This window comes from Cucurbita pepo, chromosome LG03 (assembly GCF_002806865.2).
Source record: "Cucurbita pepo subsp. pepo cultivar mu-cu-16 chromosome LG03, ASM280686v2, whole genome shotgun sequence".
NCBI lineage: Eukaryota > Viridiplantae > Streptophyta > Magnoliopsida > Cucurbitales > Cucurbitaceae > Cucurbita > Cucurbita pepo.
Window position 1 is genome coordinate 8,346,045 of NC_036640.1, and position 19,647 is coordinate 8,365,691.

At 35.5% G+C, this 19,647-nt stretch overlaps 4 protein-coding genes across 4 annotated transcripts; 2 read left to right on the forward strand and 2 right to left on the reverse strand.

Annotated features, from left to right (window-relative positions):
- Positions 1 to 6,304: 6,304 nt before the first annotated feature.
- Positions 6,305 to 6,997, reverse strand: LOC111790384 (auxin-responsive protein SAUR50-like). Its single transcript, XM_023671271.1, has one exon. The coding sequence runs from the start codon at positions 6,945 to 6,947 to the stop codon at positions 6,594 to 6,596; it is 354 nt and encodes a 117-aa protein (XP_023527039.1). The 5' UTR covers positions 6,948 to 6,997; the 3' UTR covers positions 6,305 to 6,593.
- A 3,470-nt stretch (positions 6,998 to 10,467) lies between these two features.
- Positions 10,468 to 11,386, forward strand: LOC111790379 (17.4 kDa class III heat shock protein). Its single transcript, XM_023671262.1, has one exon. It carries the CDS (start codon positions 10,563 to 10,565, stop codon positions 11,037 to 11,039), a length of 477 nt encoding a protein of 158 aa, XP_023527030.1. The 5' UTR covers positions 10,468 to 10,562; the 3' UTR covers positions 11,040 to 11,386.
- A 1,103-nt stretch (positions 11,387 to 12,489) lies between these two features.
- LOC111790364 (40S ribosomal protein SA-like) lies at positions 12,490 to 14,580 on the forward strand. Its single transcript, XM_023671245.1, has 5 exons — positions 12,490 to 12,727; positions 13,008 to 13,270; positions 13,427 to 13,624; positions 13,732 to 13,969; positions 14,278 to 14,580. Exons 1-5 carry the CDS (start codon positions 12,589 to 12,591, stop codon positions 14,364 to 14,366), a joined length of 927 nt encoding a protein of 308 aa, XP_023527013.1. The 5' UTR covers positions 12,490 to 12,588; the 3' UTR covers positions 14,367 to 14,580.
- LOC111790361 (GDSL esterase/lipase 1-like) lies at positions 14,578 to 16,228 on the reverse strand. The gene is made up of 5 exons (XM_023671242.1): positions 15,831 to 16,228; positions 15,621 to 15,742; positions 15,320 to 15,547; positions 14,973 to 15,234; positions 14,578 to 14,897 (listed from the first exon to the last, which is right to left on the reverse strand). The coding sequence occupies exons 1-5, from the start codon at positions 16,087 to 16,089 to the stop codon at positions 14,662 to 14,664; spliced, it is 1,107 nt and encodes a 368-aa protein (XP_023527010.1). The 5' UTR covers positions 16,090 to 16,228; the 3' UTR covers positions 14,578 to 14,661.
- Positions 16,229 to 19,647: the final 3,419 nt, after the last annotated feature.

Here is a 19,647-nt window from a genome sequence, read left to right on the forward strand (position 1 = left end):
TTGTTGCAGAATTAATAGTCTTCTTGAAATAATTACCCGCCAAAAATATTACAAAAGTACTAATTACTTTGGTAATGGCAATTGGAATCATATTAACTCACATTTATTTATTATCTATGTTACCTCGATGTTTCTCGTGGATACCAGCTTTTTTTTAATGTTCAAAATTCTTATTATTTTTATTCGGGACCACCTTTGTTGCTATCTCTATCCTTATACCAGTCATAGGTATTAGTATTTATCTAGATTTTGTTTTCTCCAGAGTATATTTTAAATTTTCAATCATGAAAGCATTTAATTAATTTATTTTTCTCTCCTACTTCCAACTTCTTCCTTAACTCAACCATTGTCGTGAACATTGAATCCGACAACCTGAACCGACCCAATCCAAAACATAGGGTTTAGGTTGGGTTGGATTAGCATTTCGAGTTGGATTCATTTAATTTTTCTAAATCCAAATAGATTCGAATCGAATTTGAGGTTCATTAGATAAAATTTGAGTTAACCCAAACCACATGTTTCTCTTTCCACTTCTCCTCCTCTTCCTCTTCCTCTCTCCTTCTCTTCTTTTTAAAAAATAATAATATATATAAAAGCTAAATTAGTAAAGGAACTTTACCTTTTATATGGTAATAAAGTTTTAAATTTTTAATAATATTCTTAAATTAAAAAAAAATAAATAAAATATATATATATTTTTGATGAGAGTAGTTAATATTTATATATCGAATACTTTTATCATTTAAAATTATTTAAAATTATTTGAAAAATAGAGTTGAGTTTTAAAAGTGTTAGATCCTTTTAAATTAAAAATATATATCAATAAATAAATCATCTTTAAATTTTTTAAAAAAAAATTAAAAAAACACTCTCAACTTTGATATCATGTTTCAATAGTAACATTAAAAAGTTCGAAGATAATTTATAAGGTGATGATGCTCTAATGTATTTGTAAAATATATTAATAGTTGTTGAACAGAGGGGATAAGAAAAGGACCCCCACAATAGAAACAAGAGTGTTTGTTTGTTTGGGTACTAAATCAGCACACACTCCTCAATCACACATCTATTTTTTTTAATATATACATATATATATTTATAGGGCTGCCACTCAATTCCGTTTGTGGGTTGACATTTGACTCGACTGTTGGATGAAAGTCCCACATCGACTAATTTAGAGAATTATCATGGGTTTATAATCAAATAATACTATTTTCATTGGGATGAGGCATTTTGGGAAAGCTCAAAGCAAAGCAATGAGAGTTTATGCTCAAAGTGGACAATATCATACCATTGTGGAGAGTCGTATTCATCTAACATGGTATCAGAATTATGCTCTAAACTTAGCTCTAACATGCCCTAAACAGAAGTTGAGCCTCGATTAAGGGGAGGTGTTGCTCCATTCGTATGAGACCTTTTGGTGAAGCTCATGCTCAAAATGGACAATATTATACCATTTTGGAGAGTCGTGTTCATCTATCATCGACCATCTTGAAAATTGGTTGGGTTGTGGAATATTTGAATTGGTCCAAAAGATTTTTTCAACCCTACGGTCGGGAGACCTAGCTCCAATAGTTGGTGTTGGGATACAAAACAAAAACTTGGGCCCAATACATCTACAAGGCCCAATATCTACAAGGCCCAATTCATCTACAAGGCCCAACTTGGGCATTGGTCAGTCATGTCCACGAACGTATTCATTGAATTCATCACTCAATATTATTCAAAATTTCATGGAATTTCCAACATTAATAATTCATTTATTAAAATATAAGTATTTCACTCTCAAATAAATAAATTTAATTTAAATTTTTATTATGATACAATGAATATGTCCATTCAATGTAAAGGAAATTTAAAACGTTTATTAGCCCTTAAAAAGAAAAAAGAAAAAAGAAAAAAATAAATGGTGGGGGGTTTGTTTTGTTTCATAAAAAGAAGAGAAATCCAGCTGGCAGGGCCCATGGTTTCTGCACACAGTTTCCAGGCCCACGTCCACGTGTCAGTCTCCGGCTCCTCCCACTCGGCTCTAACGCCCTTTTTATTCTTTTACAAATTTTTCTTGTTTTATTTCTATAAAAACTTTATTCTTATTTTTAAAAATCAAATTAATACTTTTAATCTCCTTCAAAAATGTTACGACCAAAATATAAGTAATTTATGTCAAAATAAATTAATATATTTACTCTTTAAAATAAAATTTAAAATATTTTTTACTTTTATTCTCTAAATATCCGTTACAACAAAAAGGAAAGAATAAAAGGGACGACACGAGTAGTGTGTGACTTAAAAGTTTAAACAAGGTTGTAATTTAGTGGTTGAGTATAAGTTAACGTATTGTTTTGGTTTATTTGTTGTGGCTCTATGATCGAACATGATTTTTCTTCTCCGCTCTTTTTGTATTTAAATGAGGAGGCTACTCGTAAGTGTTAATCTAAATTAAAAAATGAAATGATTTATGCGGCGTAGTTAAATGATTTTCGTAATCATAAGCTAAGATTAAAGGTATTAATGCAATGGTTATTAAAATGTGGTATATGTGATCTTTCTCCATATAATAATGAATATATATATAAATGTTAAAGTTCATGGATATTACCTCGTTGGAGAAAGAGAGAAGCGAATTGAAAATCGGAACGTCATAATAATAAGCATAAGCAGGCGAAGTAGCTGAGCTTCTAGCTATTCATTTTGATTCATGAAAGAATTGGCAAACCGGACAAAAAGATTTGAGTATGATTTCTAGAGTTAGTGGTTCTGTTGTGTGTGCGTAGGGTTGTCCCCCTTTCCTATGTCGGGGCGCTAAGGGGCTTTTGTTTTTTTAACTGACGTTAGTGTTTTGCTGACACCTTGAATCAAGTTTTTGTTGCAACATACTATGTTTCCTCCTCCATTACTAGTAGGTTGATGGGTTGCACATAGGGTGTCGCAATTATACTATGAAGAGAGCAGGTTGTCACCCTTGTGTCAAGACAAAGCAAAGCAGTGACCCTTAAGAGGTGCTCATTCGGTCGCGCGAGGCCAAATATAGAAGAATATCATGATGCGACTGAGGAGAATGGTGCATCATCGAACACACCATATAACATGTGCATTGAAGAGGAAACGAGACATAAGCAAGATAGGGACAACGGATAGACATGAGTGTCACATATAAGCTTGTTGAAGGGCCAAGTAGGGCTCCGAGCTTTAATCTCGAAAGTCGAGAATCCAAAGGGAATTTGGAAATACGATTCTGGAGTTAAGCCCGTCCGTATAAAATATGAAGGCTCGCAAAATTTGGTGTCAATCAGACACCAGAAGGACGCTCTACGAAACCATATGTTCGTTCACCAAAAACATGTTTACACCGGCCAGTTTGAAAATGCCTTAAAAATGAACCTTAGGGGGAGGCATGTTGTCAACTCTCCATCACCCTTGGGCCATGTTGCCTAAGTGAGTTACCTTGTGGCACATATGTGTGTCACGAGGGCAAGTGTTCCGAGACGAGTGTCTTAGTCGATTTTCTTTGAAATAAGTTTTTCAAGGATAATAACGGGTGACATGGGTGTGTCAATATTCGCCGCTACCCATGTGATAGAGGTTGGATTTTGCACCCGCTATCCGATTCTTTTTCTTGGTAAATAAGCTTTAAACAAATAGAACTTACATGAGAGTAAAATAGATACGATATCCGTAAATGATGTGACATGAGCATGGGAGGGCCAATCCTCGATAGAACATGGATGGATGGATGTTTGGAATGCCCCAATGTTATGAACAACATGTGGACCCACCTCAATGGTATGACCGAGTGAGTTGTGACGACTGACGACACCCCTTGACTTGGGATGACGTCAAAACATATGAATCATGTTAATTGGGAGTCAAGATGAGACAATAGGATGCGACATCGCATTGAGAAACCTTAGCCCTAAGTAGAGGCAAGGTCAAGCCGAATGACTTGGCCTTGTGTAGAGGCAAGTTGGTTGTGTCACAAACGATTGAACATTCACGCATAGACAACATGTATGGTCGAATAATCTTGGATTCTACACAAGTGAGGTACGGTTGACGAAGACAAACCTTACCTAAGGTTTGACGAAGCCACAAAATGAGGCAAAAAATGAATACGGAGCTTGGGTTTCCCACATGGCTAGTCGTGACCATGTCAAGATCACGACACTGCATAGATGAAAAAGTACGACCGTGCACTCGAAACACATATTTTGGTCTTTGTGTTTATAACTCAAAATAGATGACCAAACCTAATTTTAATAATTTCTATTTATAATTAATAGTAAAAAGTATTTTTAATTTTTTAAAAAAAGTTTATTCACATTATTCAAAATTTAAAATTTAAAATTAAAAATTTATTAGAAAAAATTTAATGTTAAAAAACCTGAAACATAAATCTCAAATTTTAAACCGACAAACTAATTCTGGATCATTCATGTTTAGAGATGTCTATAGAGCAAAATAAGAACATGGAAGCCTTTCTGTTTCTATCCCGCTTCAATCCTTGTAAGAACTCAAACCCATCGCTAGCAGATATTATCCATTTTTTACTTTTCCTTTTCGACTTCTCTTCAAAGTTTTTAAAACATGTCTGCTAGAGAAAAGTCTTCGCATCTTTCTAAAAAAATGTTTCATTCCCCCCTCCAACCGACATGAGATCTCACAATCCACCCCCTTCAAGACTAACGTCCTCGTTGACACATGTTCCTCTCTCCAATTGATGTGAGATCTCACAATCCACCTCTTCGAGCCCCAACATCTTCAATTTCGTTTAATTAAGATAAAAAAAAAAAAAAAAACAAACAAACAAAATACATCTCTACATGTTAAATTAACATCTCGCAAAGCAACTGTTGTATATTTTTGGCGTTTGGCATATTAATTAAAATAAACATACCAACCATAGCCTAAAATATAAAAAAAGTCAGCACAAATACAAAGAATAAGAATGTTGAAAACTTACATGATTTCTTTGCATGATATAATAATAATAATATTGAGGTAGGTTTGTGTAACTACCCAATCATTATGTGCAATATAAAATGTGACCCCTAACTCTGAATTATATTTTTTAAAAAAATTATTGTAAATTAAAGGGCCAACTTTATAATTCCACCCCAATTTTTGTCCTCTCTAAATTATACAATTTTGCATGCCTTCTTTATTATTTCTTTCCATATATTCAATTAATTACTTTCTCTTTTTTTTATTTTTTTTCCTAACAAATAAATATTGAATTTTCTTTATACTTTTTATAAAATAAAAAAATAAAGAAAATAAGAAATTGGTTTGGCTTCATATAAATAATTAATGATTAAAGTCTTGGTCAAAGTTATGATAGAAATGTATCATACGCCTAAGTTTTTTTTTTTTTTTTTTTTTTTTTTTTTTTTTTTTTTTTTTTTTTTTTTTTNGGATTCTTCCACTATGATGGGCCCTGCCTCAATTATTAAAAACAAAATTATCTTTATAAATATTATTATTATTATTTTTACAATGTTATAGAAAGTTAAAGTTAAAAAAGTCAATGAAATCGTGTGGTAAATATTCCTTAAAAGATAGAAAACATCATAGAATTTGATAAATTAATGAAAATAAATCCAATAAAACAGTAATAACCCCCCCCCCCCCAAAAAAAAATCCGAATTAAGTAAAAAAGAAATCGCTTTGATTTACGAGTTAACATTTTCTTTAATCGGTCGACAGAGACGTCAACCAATTGAGTAAGAGAAGATGTGACAGTCATACTTGTCCTGTATTACTTATGGCTGCATAACAAATGTCCCAGTCTTGTTTATTTAGAACATGTTAATGATCCATGTCCTTTCCAAACCCCTTCTACTAGAGTTTTATAATCAAAATTTGTGACGGATAAGTATGATTTTTTAAAATAATTAAAAAAAATTAATCCTTTAACAAAATAAAAAATTTGATTATGAACTCTATTGGAACGGTTTGGTTATGTTAGACGAACACGACTCTCCACAATGGCATGATTCTCTCCCCTTTAAGTTCTCATGACTTTGGTTTGGACTTCCCACACTCCACAATGGTATGATTCTGTTAACTCTGAGCATAAGCTTTCGTGGTTTTTGTTTGGACTTCCCAAAATGGCTGATACGAACGTAGAGACTATTTTTTTTATTATAAATACATGATCATTCCTAAATTAATCCAGGTACGACTTTCATCTAACAGGTTGTTAGGTTGTTCGAGTTTAAGAGAGAAATTGAGACACAAATTTATAGAGAATATAATTGAGTATAGATTAATAAATAAAACATTGACAAAATGTAGAGACAAAATGTTGGAAGAAACAAAAACACAGAATACACAGTGTTTGGATGACGAGAAAATTTTAGAATTGAACTGACAAACTTTCCGGGAAAATAATACAACAAATGAAACAGAGATGGGAAGAAGGTAGCAAAACCCAGGTTCAGAAAACCCCCTGTTTTCTTCAAGACGCAGGGCAAAATTAATCAAATGGGTTAATTTAGTTTACACATATATTTTTCTATTTCGGAACAACAACAGCAACAGCAACAGCAGCAACCACAAATAAATAAGAATCACGATATACATGTACCACAATTCTAAGTGTAGAATTGGACAAGTTCATCGGCGGACCCCAATTGGGTGTCTGCATTTTCCAGCATCCACAGCAAGTGCTCGAACAGGACAACCTCGCACGACACCACAACACCCTCTTCATCGGAATTGGGGGAAGATTTGTCCACCACCTCCTGGAAGAGTGGGTGCTGGACAACGTCCGAGGACAGGAGGTAGCGGCGACGGGACCTGCCCACGAAGACTGGGTGGAGATTGTGGTCTTCGTCGAGGGCGGCGGAGGAGACGGCAGAGGAGGTGGTGGTGCGGGAGAGTTTTGAGATGGATGGCCAGCGTTTGATGGCGGATTTGAGCTTCGTGAGCTTCCCGAGCTTGGCCATGGCGGTGGGATAGAGGAAATTCAGGGAAGAATTCGATGGATGGGTGTGCTTTTTTTGGGGGGTTCAGATGAGACGGACGGAATTATAAAAAGGAAGAGGGACACGGAAGGAGACAAAACAGGGGGTGGGTCCATGGATTCAAGAACACAGCTCAGCATCAAATAATTATTAATAATATTTAAACACCTAAATTTTTATTTTTAATTCTCTCCACTTTAAACATAAGCTCTCGTGCTTTACTTTGGATTTATCCAAAACGTTTGTTTATAAACGCATGATCATTCTCTAAATTAGCCGACGTGGGACTTTCATTATTCAACAAGATAATTTTTCTATAAATATTTAGTTTGTTAACCAGTACTGTCATACTTTTAGAATTATATTTAAAATAATAGTCAAATATTATTAATATTTTTGAAATTCCGTTGAGTTTTGCAAAAATAATTTTAAAATAGGAAAAAGTAAACAAATAACTAGAGTTTAAAAAACAAAAATTAATTAATTAATTAATTAGGTTATTATCAAGAATTATTAAGGCTCTAATGGACGGTTTTATCCTCATTAATACAAGAAGCCTTGACTATGTATTATAGAAAGCATATTAATGTGCCAACTCTTTTATAACCTTATCCTCTCTGTGTTGTGGTCGACATTAATAATTGATTAGTGCTAATTCAAATTCATTACGACACTTGACCAATTTTAATTTCGTATTATTTGATAAAAAAAAAAAGTGAAAAGTAAAATTAAATATTGAAACTTGTTTGAGAAAGAACGAGTGTTGATTGATAATAATATGGAATGATTGAAGATTAGGTAAGAAGTGGGTTATTAAGACAAGACAATGAATGATGTCGTTGGTTTTAATTCTTTTATTATATATAAAAAAAAACATAATAACTATATATAATTAATTAGATTACCAATTAAGGTTGTATATTATAATGTTTGAGCAAGATCCAACCAATGTTTGGAAATAATAATTCATATAACCTATGGTCCACTTGTGAAGCCAAAAGTGTGAAGTATAAGGCATAGAGGAAAGCAAAATAAAATTAGATGTGGGTTGGGACTTAGGAGGGAATAATAATTAGCAACATCAAGATTTAATTATTGTATAAATTAATTTCATTTTTTTATTTTTTTTATTTTTTTTTGGTTGTGAAATCTTGTTGAAGAAAATAAATTATGGGTTTTATTTATTTATTTATTTATTATTATTCTTAATTATCCCCATTTGAAAAAGAGAGATGTTAGGTTGTTAAGGTACCAACTAGCCAACTTCCAACTCCCTTTTACATTTTCATTTTTTTTAATTCTTTTAATTTTTTAGTTCGTAAAATATTTATTTATTTATTTTCAAACAAAATTACCTTTTAAATAATTAAAATTATTTTAAAGATGGGCTCGAGGATAAATAATAAAAAATAATAATGAATGTCAGCCAACCAATTCAATCCATAAAATTTTAATTTCTTTGAACCTAACCCAATTCAAGATTAATCAGATTACTTAAACACTCCAATTAAGTGACTACGAGACATTTTGAGTAAAAACGAAAAGTAAGGAGAAATAGTTTGATTTACGATTTGAATTACAGTATTAAACATGAACATTTACTTGGTGGTCCAGAGAGAGAGAAGAAGGAGAAGAAGAAGTTAATTTGCACCGAATCTAAAACCAGCCTAATAGCAGTGGTCCAAGTGAGCAGTTTCTTTCGAGCTAACCAAAATGTTAGAAAAACACGTAGCTTACCATATTCCAGACCTAAATGATGTCTCCTGAATACCTACGACATGTTGGATATACATCAAATCCGTCTGTTTCAAAACGACGCAACATTTTGACGGGTTATTTAATAAGCGTAAAATTACCGAAAAGAGACGGGGAATAAGGTGACGGGTTAGAAAAGTGGGGGGACAATAATGGAAAGATTTGAGATCCCCCACTAAGATTTGTGTTGGGTCAAAGAAGCAGGCATGTGCTACACCCTCTCTCTTTAACATGTGCCTAAATAGAGATCAACAACAAACCTCCCTGTTTTTTAGCCTTAATTATAACAACACATCCAAATCAATGTAGATTATGGTGGGATTTCATTCATTTGCTTCCTTCACAATATTTTCCAATAATTATTTATTTATTTATTTATTTATTTTTTAATTTTATAATATTATTATGACAGTGACAGTTATGGGCCTGAAATGGGCCACCATACCTCCTCGTACGGCCCAGCTACACGGTCTATAAAAATAAAGGAGTCTAACCCGGTTGGGCTTCACTTAAATGTTGTTGGACCCATAACTTTATGGGAAATTGAAGTAATAGACTACTTTTAAATTTTATATACCCGTTTTACCCCTGGCTGACTATCTCACCCACCTTATTGAGGTTGCCCCTGGGAGTCTATTTGCGTCCCTTCCCACTTTTTCGGTAATTTCATTTTTGGTTGTTGGATCTATTTCATTTCTTAATTTCAATTAATTCATTCCAAAAATCCTATTTAATTATTATTATTATTTTTTTTTTTTTGTTAGTTTGGGTTGGTGACGTCAGCCCTTACAACATAATTCACAACTCAACCTTCTATTTTTTGAGTTGTCTCGTTATTATTATTATTTTTTTATTATTAAAAATGTTAGGAATCACGACTCTCCACAATGGTATGATATTGTCCACTTTGAGTATAAAGTCTCATAGTTTTGCTTTGGGCTTCCCCATAAGGCCTCCTCAACAATCCTCATCTCGAACAAAGTACATCGTTTCACTTTGTTTGACACTTTTGTCACTCTTGACTACACCTTCGAGGATTTTAGCGACATGGCTAAGTTTAAGGCATGACTCTGATACCATGTTAGGAATCAAAACTCTCATAGCTTTGGTTTGGGCTTCCTAAAAGACTTAATACCAATGAAGATAGTATTCCTCACTTATAAACTCACGATCTTCCATTAAATTAACCAACGTGCAACTCACTCCCAATAATTCTAAAAAAAAAAAAAAAAAAAAAAAAAAAAAAAAAAAAAAAAAAAAAAAANAAAAAAAAAAAAAAAAAAAAAAAAAAAAATCTTATTTACCACCATGCATGTTACATTAGTAACTAAAGTTTCATAAAATTAAAAGTAGGATAAGACTAGACTGTAACGTTATTTTCGAGTTAGTTAGATGAATGTCAACTCATAAATCAAATCAAAATTTTTATTTTTAATTATATAATTGAGCTCCTTTTCATTAAATTAATAAAAAAATATCCAAAAACTTTCTATTTTATTTAAAAAAATATTTGGTTATAATAATATTTAAAACTTAAAAATAATAATAATAATTTTATGGGATGAAATTGTTAAAAAAATATCCTTAAACCTAAGTATTTTTAATAATGTTTTTAATTAGTGTTTGACCCAAGTAAGTGTGATATCATAATGAACCACGTCGACAGGTGGGATGGTGGACACGTGTGAGCAAGAATAAGAGTTGTGAAAGACGAGGATTGTTCCAGACGCTTCCCCTGTATTCTAAAGCAGCCTCTGGAATTTTCCTTCCTCTTCTTTTTAATTCGCCCCCAACTTCCCGGCCAATCACATTCCCGTTTCTCCGCCGTAACGATCTCTCACAATGAGCAGGGCCGCCGATTCGAACTCATCCAACGGACATTTGGTGCAGGCTATAAGCACCCTCTTCCCTTTCCCTGAAGCCCTCGAGAAATTAGCCTTCATTTCCAACGATGCTCGGGAGCCCAAGGGCATGTCCAGCATCCCGACTGACATCCTTGACGCTCCGAAGGAATACGTGTTCTATATGGACCTGCCGGGGCTGTCGAAATCCGACATTCAGGTGACGGTGGAGGAGGAGAACACGCTGGTGATTCGGAGTGGAGGGAAGAGGAAGAGGGAGGATGGGGAGGAGGAAGGGTGCAAGTATTTGAGGCTTGAGCGGAAGGCGCCGCAGAAGATGGTGAGGAAGTTTAGGCTGCCGGAGAATGCTGATACTTCTGCCGTTTCTGCTAAGTGCGAGAGTGGGGTGTTGGTGGTGGTTGTGGGGAAGCTGCCTCCGCCTCCCAAGCCCAAAACGGTGCAGGTCGCCGTCGCCTGAATGTCGAAGGTGGTGGTTGTACGCCATTTGTTTTTTTTATGGTGGCTGTTTTGTGTAAAGAGAATTTGTAGCTAGGTGGATATGGTGTTGTGGTTGTGTTCCTTATTCATGCTCTGTTTTTTCCAAGAAACTTGGAAGAGTTAAGAAATGAGTAGTTTCAGTGATTGGCTGTTTCGTTTCTCAAGGTGTAGCCAGTAGATGATGATGTATTTAGATAATGTCTTAGTATAAGTCAACTAAACAATTTGCAACCTTTGAACAATTAGATGTATGAACATTATAAGTTGTCCTCTGTGAGGTCTACTTAGCCCTATAGATCGATATAGATATCAAGAGTTTTTCCATAATTAAACCTGTGGTTGCTCATATTTTCTCTTCTGTTCTTTCTTCTATAGTTCAAGCTCGAAGAAGGAAGATATGAGAAGGTCTTACAGGATGTAGGGGTCGATCTTTCTTTTCTTAGGATGCTTAGGATGCTTCTTATGCGAACAATTATGCCTTTCACGGAGATAAAGAAACTCGAAAATTTTTACTTTTGTGATTGTGGGTCATCTCTAAAAGGGGTAGACTAAGATCACTGTGAGCTTTTATGTGTTGGATGATAAAAGTTGTGAGCTTTTATGTGTTGGATGATAAAAGTTAAAAGCAAAGTGATGAGAGCTTATGCTCAAAGTGAATAATATCATACTATACTATTGTGGAGAGTTGTGTTCGTTAAACATGGTATCAGAGTCATGCCCTAAACTTAGTCGTGTCAATAGATTGATAAATCCTCAAATGTCGAACAATGGACTTCAAGCCTCCTCGAAGGCAGTAAAAAATGACTAAGACTCCAAAAGAGTCGAGTCTTGATTAAGGGGAGGTGTTGGATGATGAAAGTTCCACATCGGCTAATTTAGAGAATGATCATGAGTTTATAAACAAAGAATACTCTCTCAATTGGCAAACTCTTTTGGGTTTGAGTTTGGGGGAGCCGAAAGCAAAGTTATGAGAGCTTATGCTCAAAGTGGATAATATCGTAAGTCCCACGGTCCCATGTCGATTAATTTAGAGAATGATCATGAGTTTATAAACAAAGAATACTATCTCTCTATTGGCAAACTCTTTTGGATTTAGGGGAGTCCGAAACAAAATTATGAGAGTTTATGCTTAAAGTGGATAATATCATACCATGAGAGTCGTGTTGGTCTACCAACATGGAATAAAACAAATATATAAGAATCTTAAACAACCCTAAAAACACCATATTCCCAAAACAAGACAATCTTAAAAAGGACAAATGTATTTTGTTATTATTTTTTTAATAGAAAAGTTGGGCTGATATTAAAACTAAGCCCAGGCCCATTTCATTATTGGGCTGATATTAAAACTAAGCCCAGGCCCATTTCATTATGGATGGCAGTTTTGAAATTATTTTGTAATTCTCTGTTTTGGGCCAAGGAAAACGAGGTTGAAAACCCTAGCTAGTATTCTTGGTCTCTTCTATCTTTCTTACCCTCCCGACCCTTCTGTTGCTCCTTCTTTCTCGGTTCATCACAAAGATCCGGACATGGCGACTGCAACACCACCACGTCAACTCTCCCAGAAGGAGGCCGATATCCAGATGATGTTGGCTGCCGAGGTTCATCTAGGCACTAAGAATTGCAACTTCCAAATGGAGCGTTACGTTTTCAAGCGTCGGAACGATGGTATGCTATCACTACTCTTCAATTTCAGACCCTCACATTTGTTGCTCCTTCATTCTCGGTTTCAGTATTCGCGGTGATTTCTCTCGGAATCAGCATTGAATGATAATGAACGCGCGTAGTTGCTTCCTACTTGTCTTTGCCCAATGGCCGTAATTTTTGTGGTTGAAGATTTGAAACATTTTCCAGTCTGTTATATTCAGTAATGTTGAGTTATTCAAAGAGGACTGATATCTACAATTTGAGTATGGATGATATTTATTACGAATTCTCATTTCTGTAGGAATCTACATTATTAACCTTGGTAAGACTTGGGAGAAACTTCAGCTGGCTGCCAGAGTCATTGTGGGTATTGAGAATCCACAAGATATCATTGTTCAGTCTGCAAGACCTTACGGTCAGAGGGCTGTCTTAAAGTTCGCTCAATACACTGGTGCTCATGCAATAGCCGGGAGGCACACCCCTGGAACCTTCACCAACCAGCTTCAGACCTCATTCAATGAGCCGCGTCTTCTGATTCTGACTGATCCTAGAACTGATCATCAGGTGATTGAGTCTTTTAAAAGTCCCATAACAGTTTTCTATTATTAGCTGAAATTGAAATGACGATCTTATCTTTCGCAATTCTAGATTCACTTCTGTTTGTTCCTTTAGTGACTTGTTGCTGCTATTTGTGTTTCCTGGTTGATTTCTTGCTTGCAGCCCATCAAGGAAGGTGCCCTTGGAAACATTCCTACAATTGCCTTTTGTGACACTGATTCACCAATGCGTTATGTTGATATTGGAATTCCAGCAAATAACAAGGGGAAACATAGCATAGGATGTCTATTCTGGCTTTTGGCCAGGATGGTTCTGCAGATGCGTGGAACAATCCGTGCAGGGCTTAAATGGGATGTGATGGTAAGCTCAGAGTTATTTTTTCGATCATATAAACCTTGCTCTGCACTTGGTTGTTGGAAGTTGAATTAAAGCCTGGGCTTGAATTATTGCATATGTTTCTTATGCAGGTGGATTTGTTTTTCTACCGTGAGCCCGAGGAGGCCAAGGAGAAAGAGGAAGAAGAGGCTATTGCTGCGCCCCTAGATTATGGCATTGCAGATTTTGGTGCTGCTCCACTTGTTACCTCAGATCAATGGGCTGGACAAATTTCTGATGCTCAGTGGGGTGCCCCTGATGTGGTTCCACCACCAGATGCTGCTTTAGTTCCTCCACCGGTTTCAAATGTCGAGTGGTCCCAAGAGCCAGGTTAAATTCAAGTTTCCTTTTATGATTTATTTGAACGTCTGCACTTATTAATGTGTTTAGCTTAAGATGAATTACTTTTGTTTATGTCGATAATTAGCACCGTCCAGTTCCAGTTACCACGTAGCTTGTCATTCCATAACTCTTTTTTTTTTTTGATCTTAGACATCATTAGTCAGGATTTATAACCTAAGATGCAATGCAACTAAGAATTAGGTTGGTTTGTCTGTTTGAGGCGAACAGATAAAAGGACGTTGTTTTATATTAGGATTCTTTTTTATGCTTTCTTTTCTGTGTTTTGCCTTTTGTAGTTGCTTCATCAGACGGATGGCAAGCTGCAGTACCACCACCAGCACCTTCAGCTGAAGGTGGCGCCCCTCCAGCTGCCAGTTGGTTTTGAGGGATGGTTGCAAACGAGAATTGATTAAATCGTTGTATGAGTTTGCTTGTTTATGTAGGAGTATCACCTTTTTGGGCTGCAAACTTGTGAGTTTTAGAATTTGAGATTGAAATTTTGACTTCAACTTTGGTATCTTGGTAAAATTTTTAGGAATATTTGAGAAATTACTTGCCTAAACTATAGTAGGCATCCATATAAATGAGATTTTGAATCATGGGTAATATATTTTTGCTCGTAAAGTTTTATTTTCTTGCTTGATAATATAAATACTCACTAGAGTCCAGTTAATCTAGAATTACGAGTGAAACAAGGATTTGACATTGATGGGCCTGGAAGTATTCAAATCTCCATTCCATATCATCTCTGCAATTATTTGATACCCTTTGTCGCTCCCATGGTTTGAATCAAAGAACAAATGCTCTTTAGGATTCTCACATAACTGATATTCTTTTAAAGCATCCTGCCCTCCGCAGCTTTGTATTCCTCTTAATTTCCCACTTCCACAGCATGCAACCTTCACATCTTTGAAACCTGTTTCAAGTTGACCAAACAATCAGAAAGCAACCCACATTAAGTTCTTCGTTAAGGTTCTTTTAATTCACATACCATATTTTGCAGGGTTGCTTGCTATTTCTTCGACCACTTTATAGGAATCAGCATAGGAATATCTGAATCCTTTGAGTTTTGTAGTGAGCCTTTGGAGTTCTTTGTAAAGTTGCCCGTTGTGCAATTCTACAAGTCGATTAAGTTGTCCCAATCGGGGATCTCTGCCTTGTGATGCCACTGCTTCTTCTTGCACAAGAGGTATATGGTTAGGAGACCAAAGATTCATCACAACAAATTTTCTTCCCCCTTTCTTGTGGATTTCCTGTTCAATGTTGAACCAACAACTGAGTATTAGAAGGAACAAAAGGAAACCTAAATCTCAGCATAAAGGGAATCCATTGACTTACTTCTATGACAGAGCTCAAGTTCCCAATAACCATATCAACATATTTTTCCAATGAGTAGGAACTGAAAAGCTTCGAGTCCGAGGCGTAGACAGTATAATCGTTGGTCCCAATCCAGATTAAGTAGACACCCTTTGATAGAATTGTGTTTACTCCTGTCTTTCCAAGCTGCTTTCTCAGAATCCTTTCCACTTTCTTGAAGTTCCTTGCCTGAGTTTTGAGGCTTATTACCTGAATATATGATCCTTTAGGTGATGATATAACTTTTTACCTACTACGTTCAGGTTGACAGAAAAACTCTTACTAGTCCTTGATTGGTTTCATGGAGAGCTCCTGCGCCTCCTGATGCAAAATTTGTGCCATAATCGTAACGCTTATTCCCGGGATGAAGATATGGAAGAAGCCATGGCAAATCTGCATATTCAGCTGCAACATAAAAGAAAAGAACAGCCTTTAGATTCATGGTTCAATGTGTATGCATATCGAAAAACAAGATGAAATGATTGGAAGGTACCGAAGAAGTCGGGAATTAGTCGGCCATCGGACCATCTTCCAGAGGGATATTTGAAGAAAGTTTGGCCATATGGAGGGTAATTTGCCTGGGCAATGCGCCTGGTATTGATGTAGTTGTTGTTTCCAGTATCAGCTAAGGAATCTCCAAAAGTGAAGAGAGGCACATGATGATTGTGCAGCTGCTCATCCTGGATGCAAACGCACCCAACAGCGAAGAAGATGAAGAGAACACACAGACGCAGGTTGGTTGAACTCGCCATGTGATGTGGTGACCTGATAGCTCAATCTGCTACAATTAATGATTATTTATAATGCGAAGAACTCAAGTTTGAAACGCCATTTAGCTTACTTGAAAGCTACATGGGAAAGTCATTCTTGTTTGCCAAGGAAATGAAAAAGGAAGGGTCCACGAAGACCGTGATGAACTCATTAAGCCAAAACTGAAACAAAAAACAAAACAAAAATACAGTAAATAAACGTCACCCTCGTTAAAAACATTTAAATAAAAATAATAAATAAGCGTTTAAATTCAAAACATCCTATTGTAGCTTAAATCTAAGAAAAATAAATGTGACTTCATGTGTCATGGTCTCAAGTTGCGATGTCGTCGCCAATTGTACATGAATGTCTTGCTTTAACCTGAAATAGAAGTAGTACGTGACTTTGAGTATTTAAAGAAATACTCAGTAAGTGACCCCACTATTAGAGTTAGATGCAAGAGCATGCGAATGCAATGACGGGATATATCATAAAAATTTGTTTTCCTATGATACTACGGGTCACTTGGATGTGTACTTTATACTCTACATATGACCAAAACATGTGAGTGTGGACCCGTCAATCGGTTCTCACATCGTTGGACCCTTTTCCTTGTCGGGCGAGCATGCTCTGATAGCTCTCTATGCCAGACACCAGTTAGAAGTAGTAGCCGTCACGACAACATTATGTCAAACATAATGATCGTTCTCTTGCCTAGTAGTGTGCGCGTCTGTACAATTGTGAAGGAATAGGGGTATCCCCAACCCATGAGCACATAATAATACATGAGGTCCCAATATCTTTCCATTTTCATTATTGTTTAATGCAACCCCACTAGCGTTTCGTACATATCATATCATTTATCATATCTTTCTTGCATACGCCAATGCTGTATTTCATGCTAGTTCGTCGTTTTGCATGTCAATCATATCATATCATTCAGATTACATCAATATGTCATATTATAACATTCCATGCTTCCCGACATAACAATTTTCATCATATACATATTATACCATCACATATCACATCACAATATATCATATAATACACATGTCATTTTATCATATATCTCATACCGTAACATATTTTATATCATATCAGAATATATATATATATATATATATATACATATTCGTCATTCACATGTCATATCATAATCATATCATTTCGTAAACACTTTGTAGTCATATCGTTTCCATATGCATGTCTTAGCGATATCGTTTCCTAAACTTGTCACGGTCTTATCATCCTTATGCATCTCATAGTTGTTTCATTTCATGAACATACCTTAGTCATATCGTTTCTATATGCATATCTTAGCCATATCGATTCCTAAACTTGTCATAGTCTTATTGTCCTTATACATCTCAGAGTCGTATCATTTCATGAACATACCTTTGTCATATCATATCTTATCATATCCTAAATCATATCGTTTCATGAACATATGATTTTGGAGAGCTTTGGAGAGCTTTGTAAAGATGTTAAATCGGCATAGGAATAAACAAACCCTTCAAGCTCCTTTTCAAGATGTTGGAGAGCTTTGTAAAGATGTTTGTTATGCAGTGTTACAAGTTGTGTAATGTTTTCAAAGCATTCATCTTTGCCTTGTAATAATACTGTCTTCACTAGGGGTACACACCCCATGTTTCCAATACCTACAAATGCAAACTTTCTTCCCCCATTCTTATGGATTCCCTGCAAACAAATCATTCATATCAGAAAAGGAGTTTTTTTTTCTTTTTATATATATAGGAACAAATTAGCTGTGTTTGATGTGAGATCCACATCGGTTGAGGAGGAGAATGAAATATTGTTTATAAGGGTGTGGATATCTCTCCATAAAAGACGGTGTTTTAAAAACTTTTAAAGGGAATCTAGAAAGGGAAAACCCAAAGAAGATAATATCTGCTAGCTCCTTTGTGCTGTTACAAATGGTACCAGAGGAGGCTGAGCCTCGAAGGAGGTGGACACGGGGAGGTGTGCCAGCAAGGATGCTGGACTCCGAAGTGATAATATTTGCTAAAACCATCGCATCTAAATGGTGTGAAAGTTCTCTATTTATAATCCTTTAGAGAATCAAATAAATTACAAGAATATGAAAAAAAAAGTAATAAATTGATACCAGATGCCTGTAATAGACAAATATGAAATCTATGGTAAGTGTTAATGGAAGGCAAATACCTAGATATTTACATATAATAGAAGATCAAATATGATATATCTGGTAAACTATAATCCAATACTAAATATCCTTAACACGAAGGACGGTGGATTGTGAGGGGTCTCACATCGATTGGAGAAGGAAACAAGTGTCAACGAGGACGCTGAGCCCTGAAGGGAGGTAGATTGTGGGGGGTCCCACATTGATTGGAGAGGGAACGAATACGAGCGAGAACATTGATCCTTGAACATGGGAGGATTGTGGGGGGTCCCACATTGTTGGGGAGGAGAACAAAATATTGTTTATAAGGGTGTAGAAACCTCTCCACCTCTTTCTAGCAAACGCGTCTTAAAAACTTTGAGAAGAAGCTTAGAAGAGAGCCTATGAGAGTGGTTAAGTTTCGTATGACCAACTCAACGTACTCTTGTGGAGAATGAGATTGGTAGAGGGAGGAATTTGTAGTAAAAGGAACAAAATAATCGTTGCTTCCAATGCTGATGAAGTAGACAGCTTTTAATCAATACCAAGCTTCCTAAACTCTCTCACACAACAACCTTCCACCAAAAGAGTGTCTACAACAAAAATGAGAGATTAATAAACAGAGAGGATGGAAGAAAAGACGGTCATTTTCGTTTTCTTTCCGACGAACACAACGCTGAATAGAGAGATAAGATACAACATCATAACGAACAATCCACATTGCAAAAGCGACTATCGACGACTCAGGATTCACCACGGTAAGCAAAATGACACCTTCATAGTAATATTGTCGGAGCGAGAGAGGATAATTTCGGGTGAACAGTGATGTCGTGGTTTCCGTTCTCAGGCTACACATAAGCATCCCTGGCCTCAGAGTGAGAAGTACACTGGAGTGAGGAGCCACGGGGAGAAACTGTAAGAGCCCAAATAAATAAATAAATAAATAAAAATAGTAAGAGAATAAGAAAAAGAGAGATAAGAAAAGATTTGGTGAATAGAACTAAACCACAAAACAGAATAGCATAGTAGAGGGCACGAAAGTACATAATAGTCATACAACATAACAGTAATATAATATTCCAAGACTGTCTCCTATAAAATCTCTAATGCTTGAATAAAATTTGAACCCATGTCATTGTAAAATTTAGAGAATTATTCAAACCAAAAAAAAAAAAAAAAAAAAAAAAATTGAAGTTTGGATAAATTGGTGATACCAGCCTAAACAAATAAGTTGCTTTGCGGTAGGATATGCTAGAAATTATATAAGTTACAATTAGACATGTTTGAGATGGAGTATGATGATGCATGCGATGTTTATATTTATGATGTATGAATTATGTCGCATCATGTTGTACACTAGTTGTATGATGATGTATGATCATGATGATGTATGAATTATGATGATTGAGTTGTG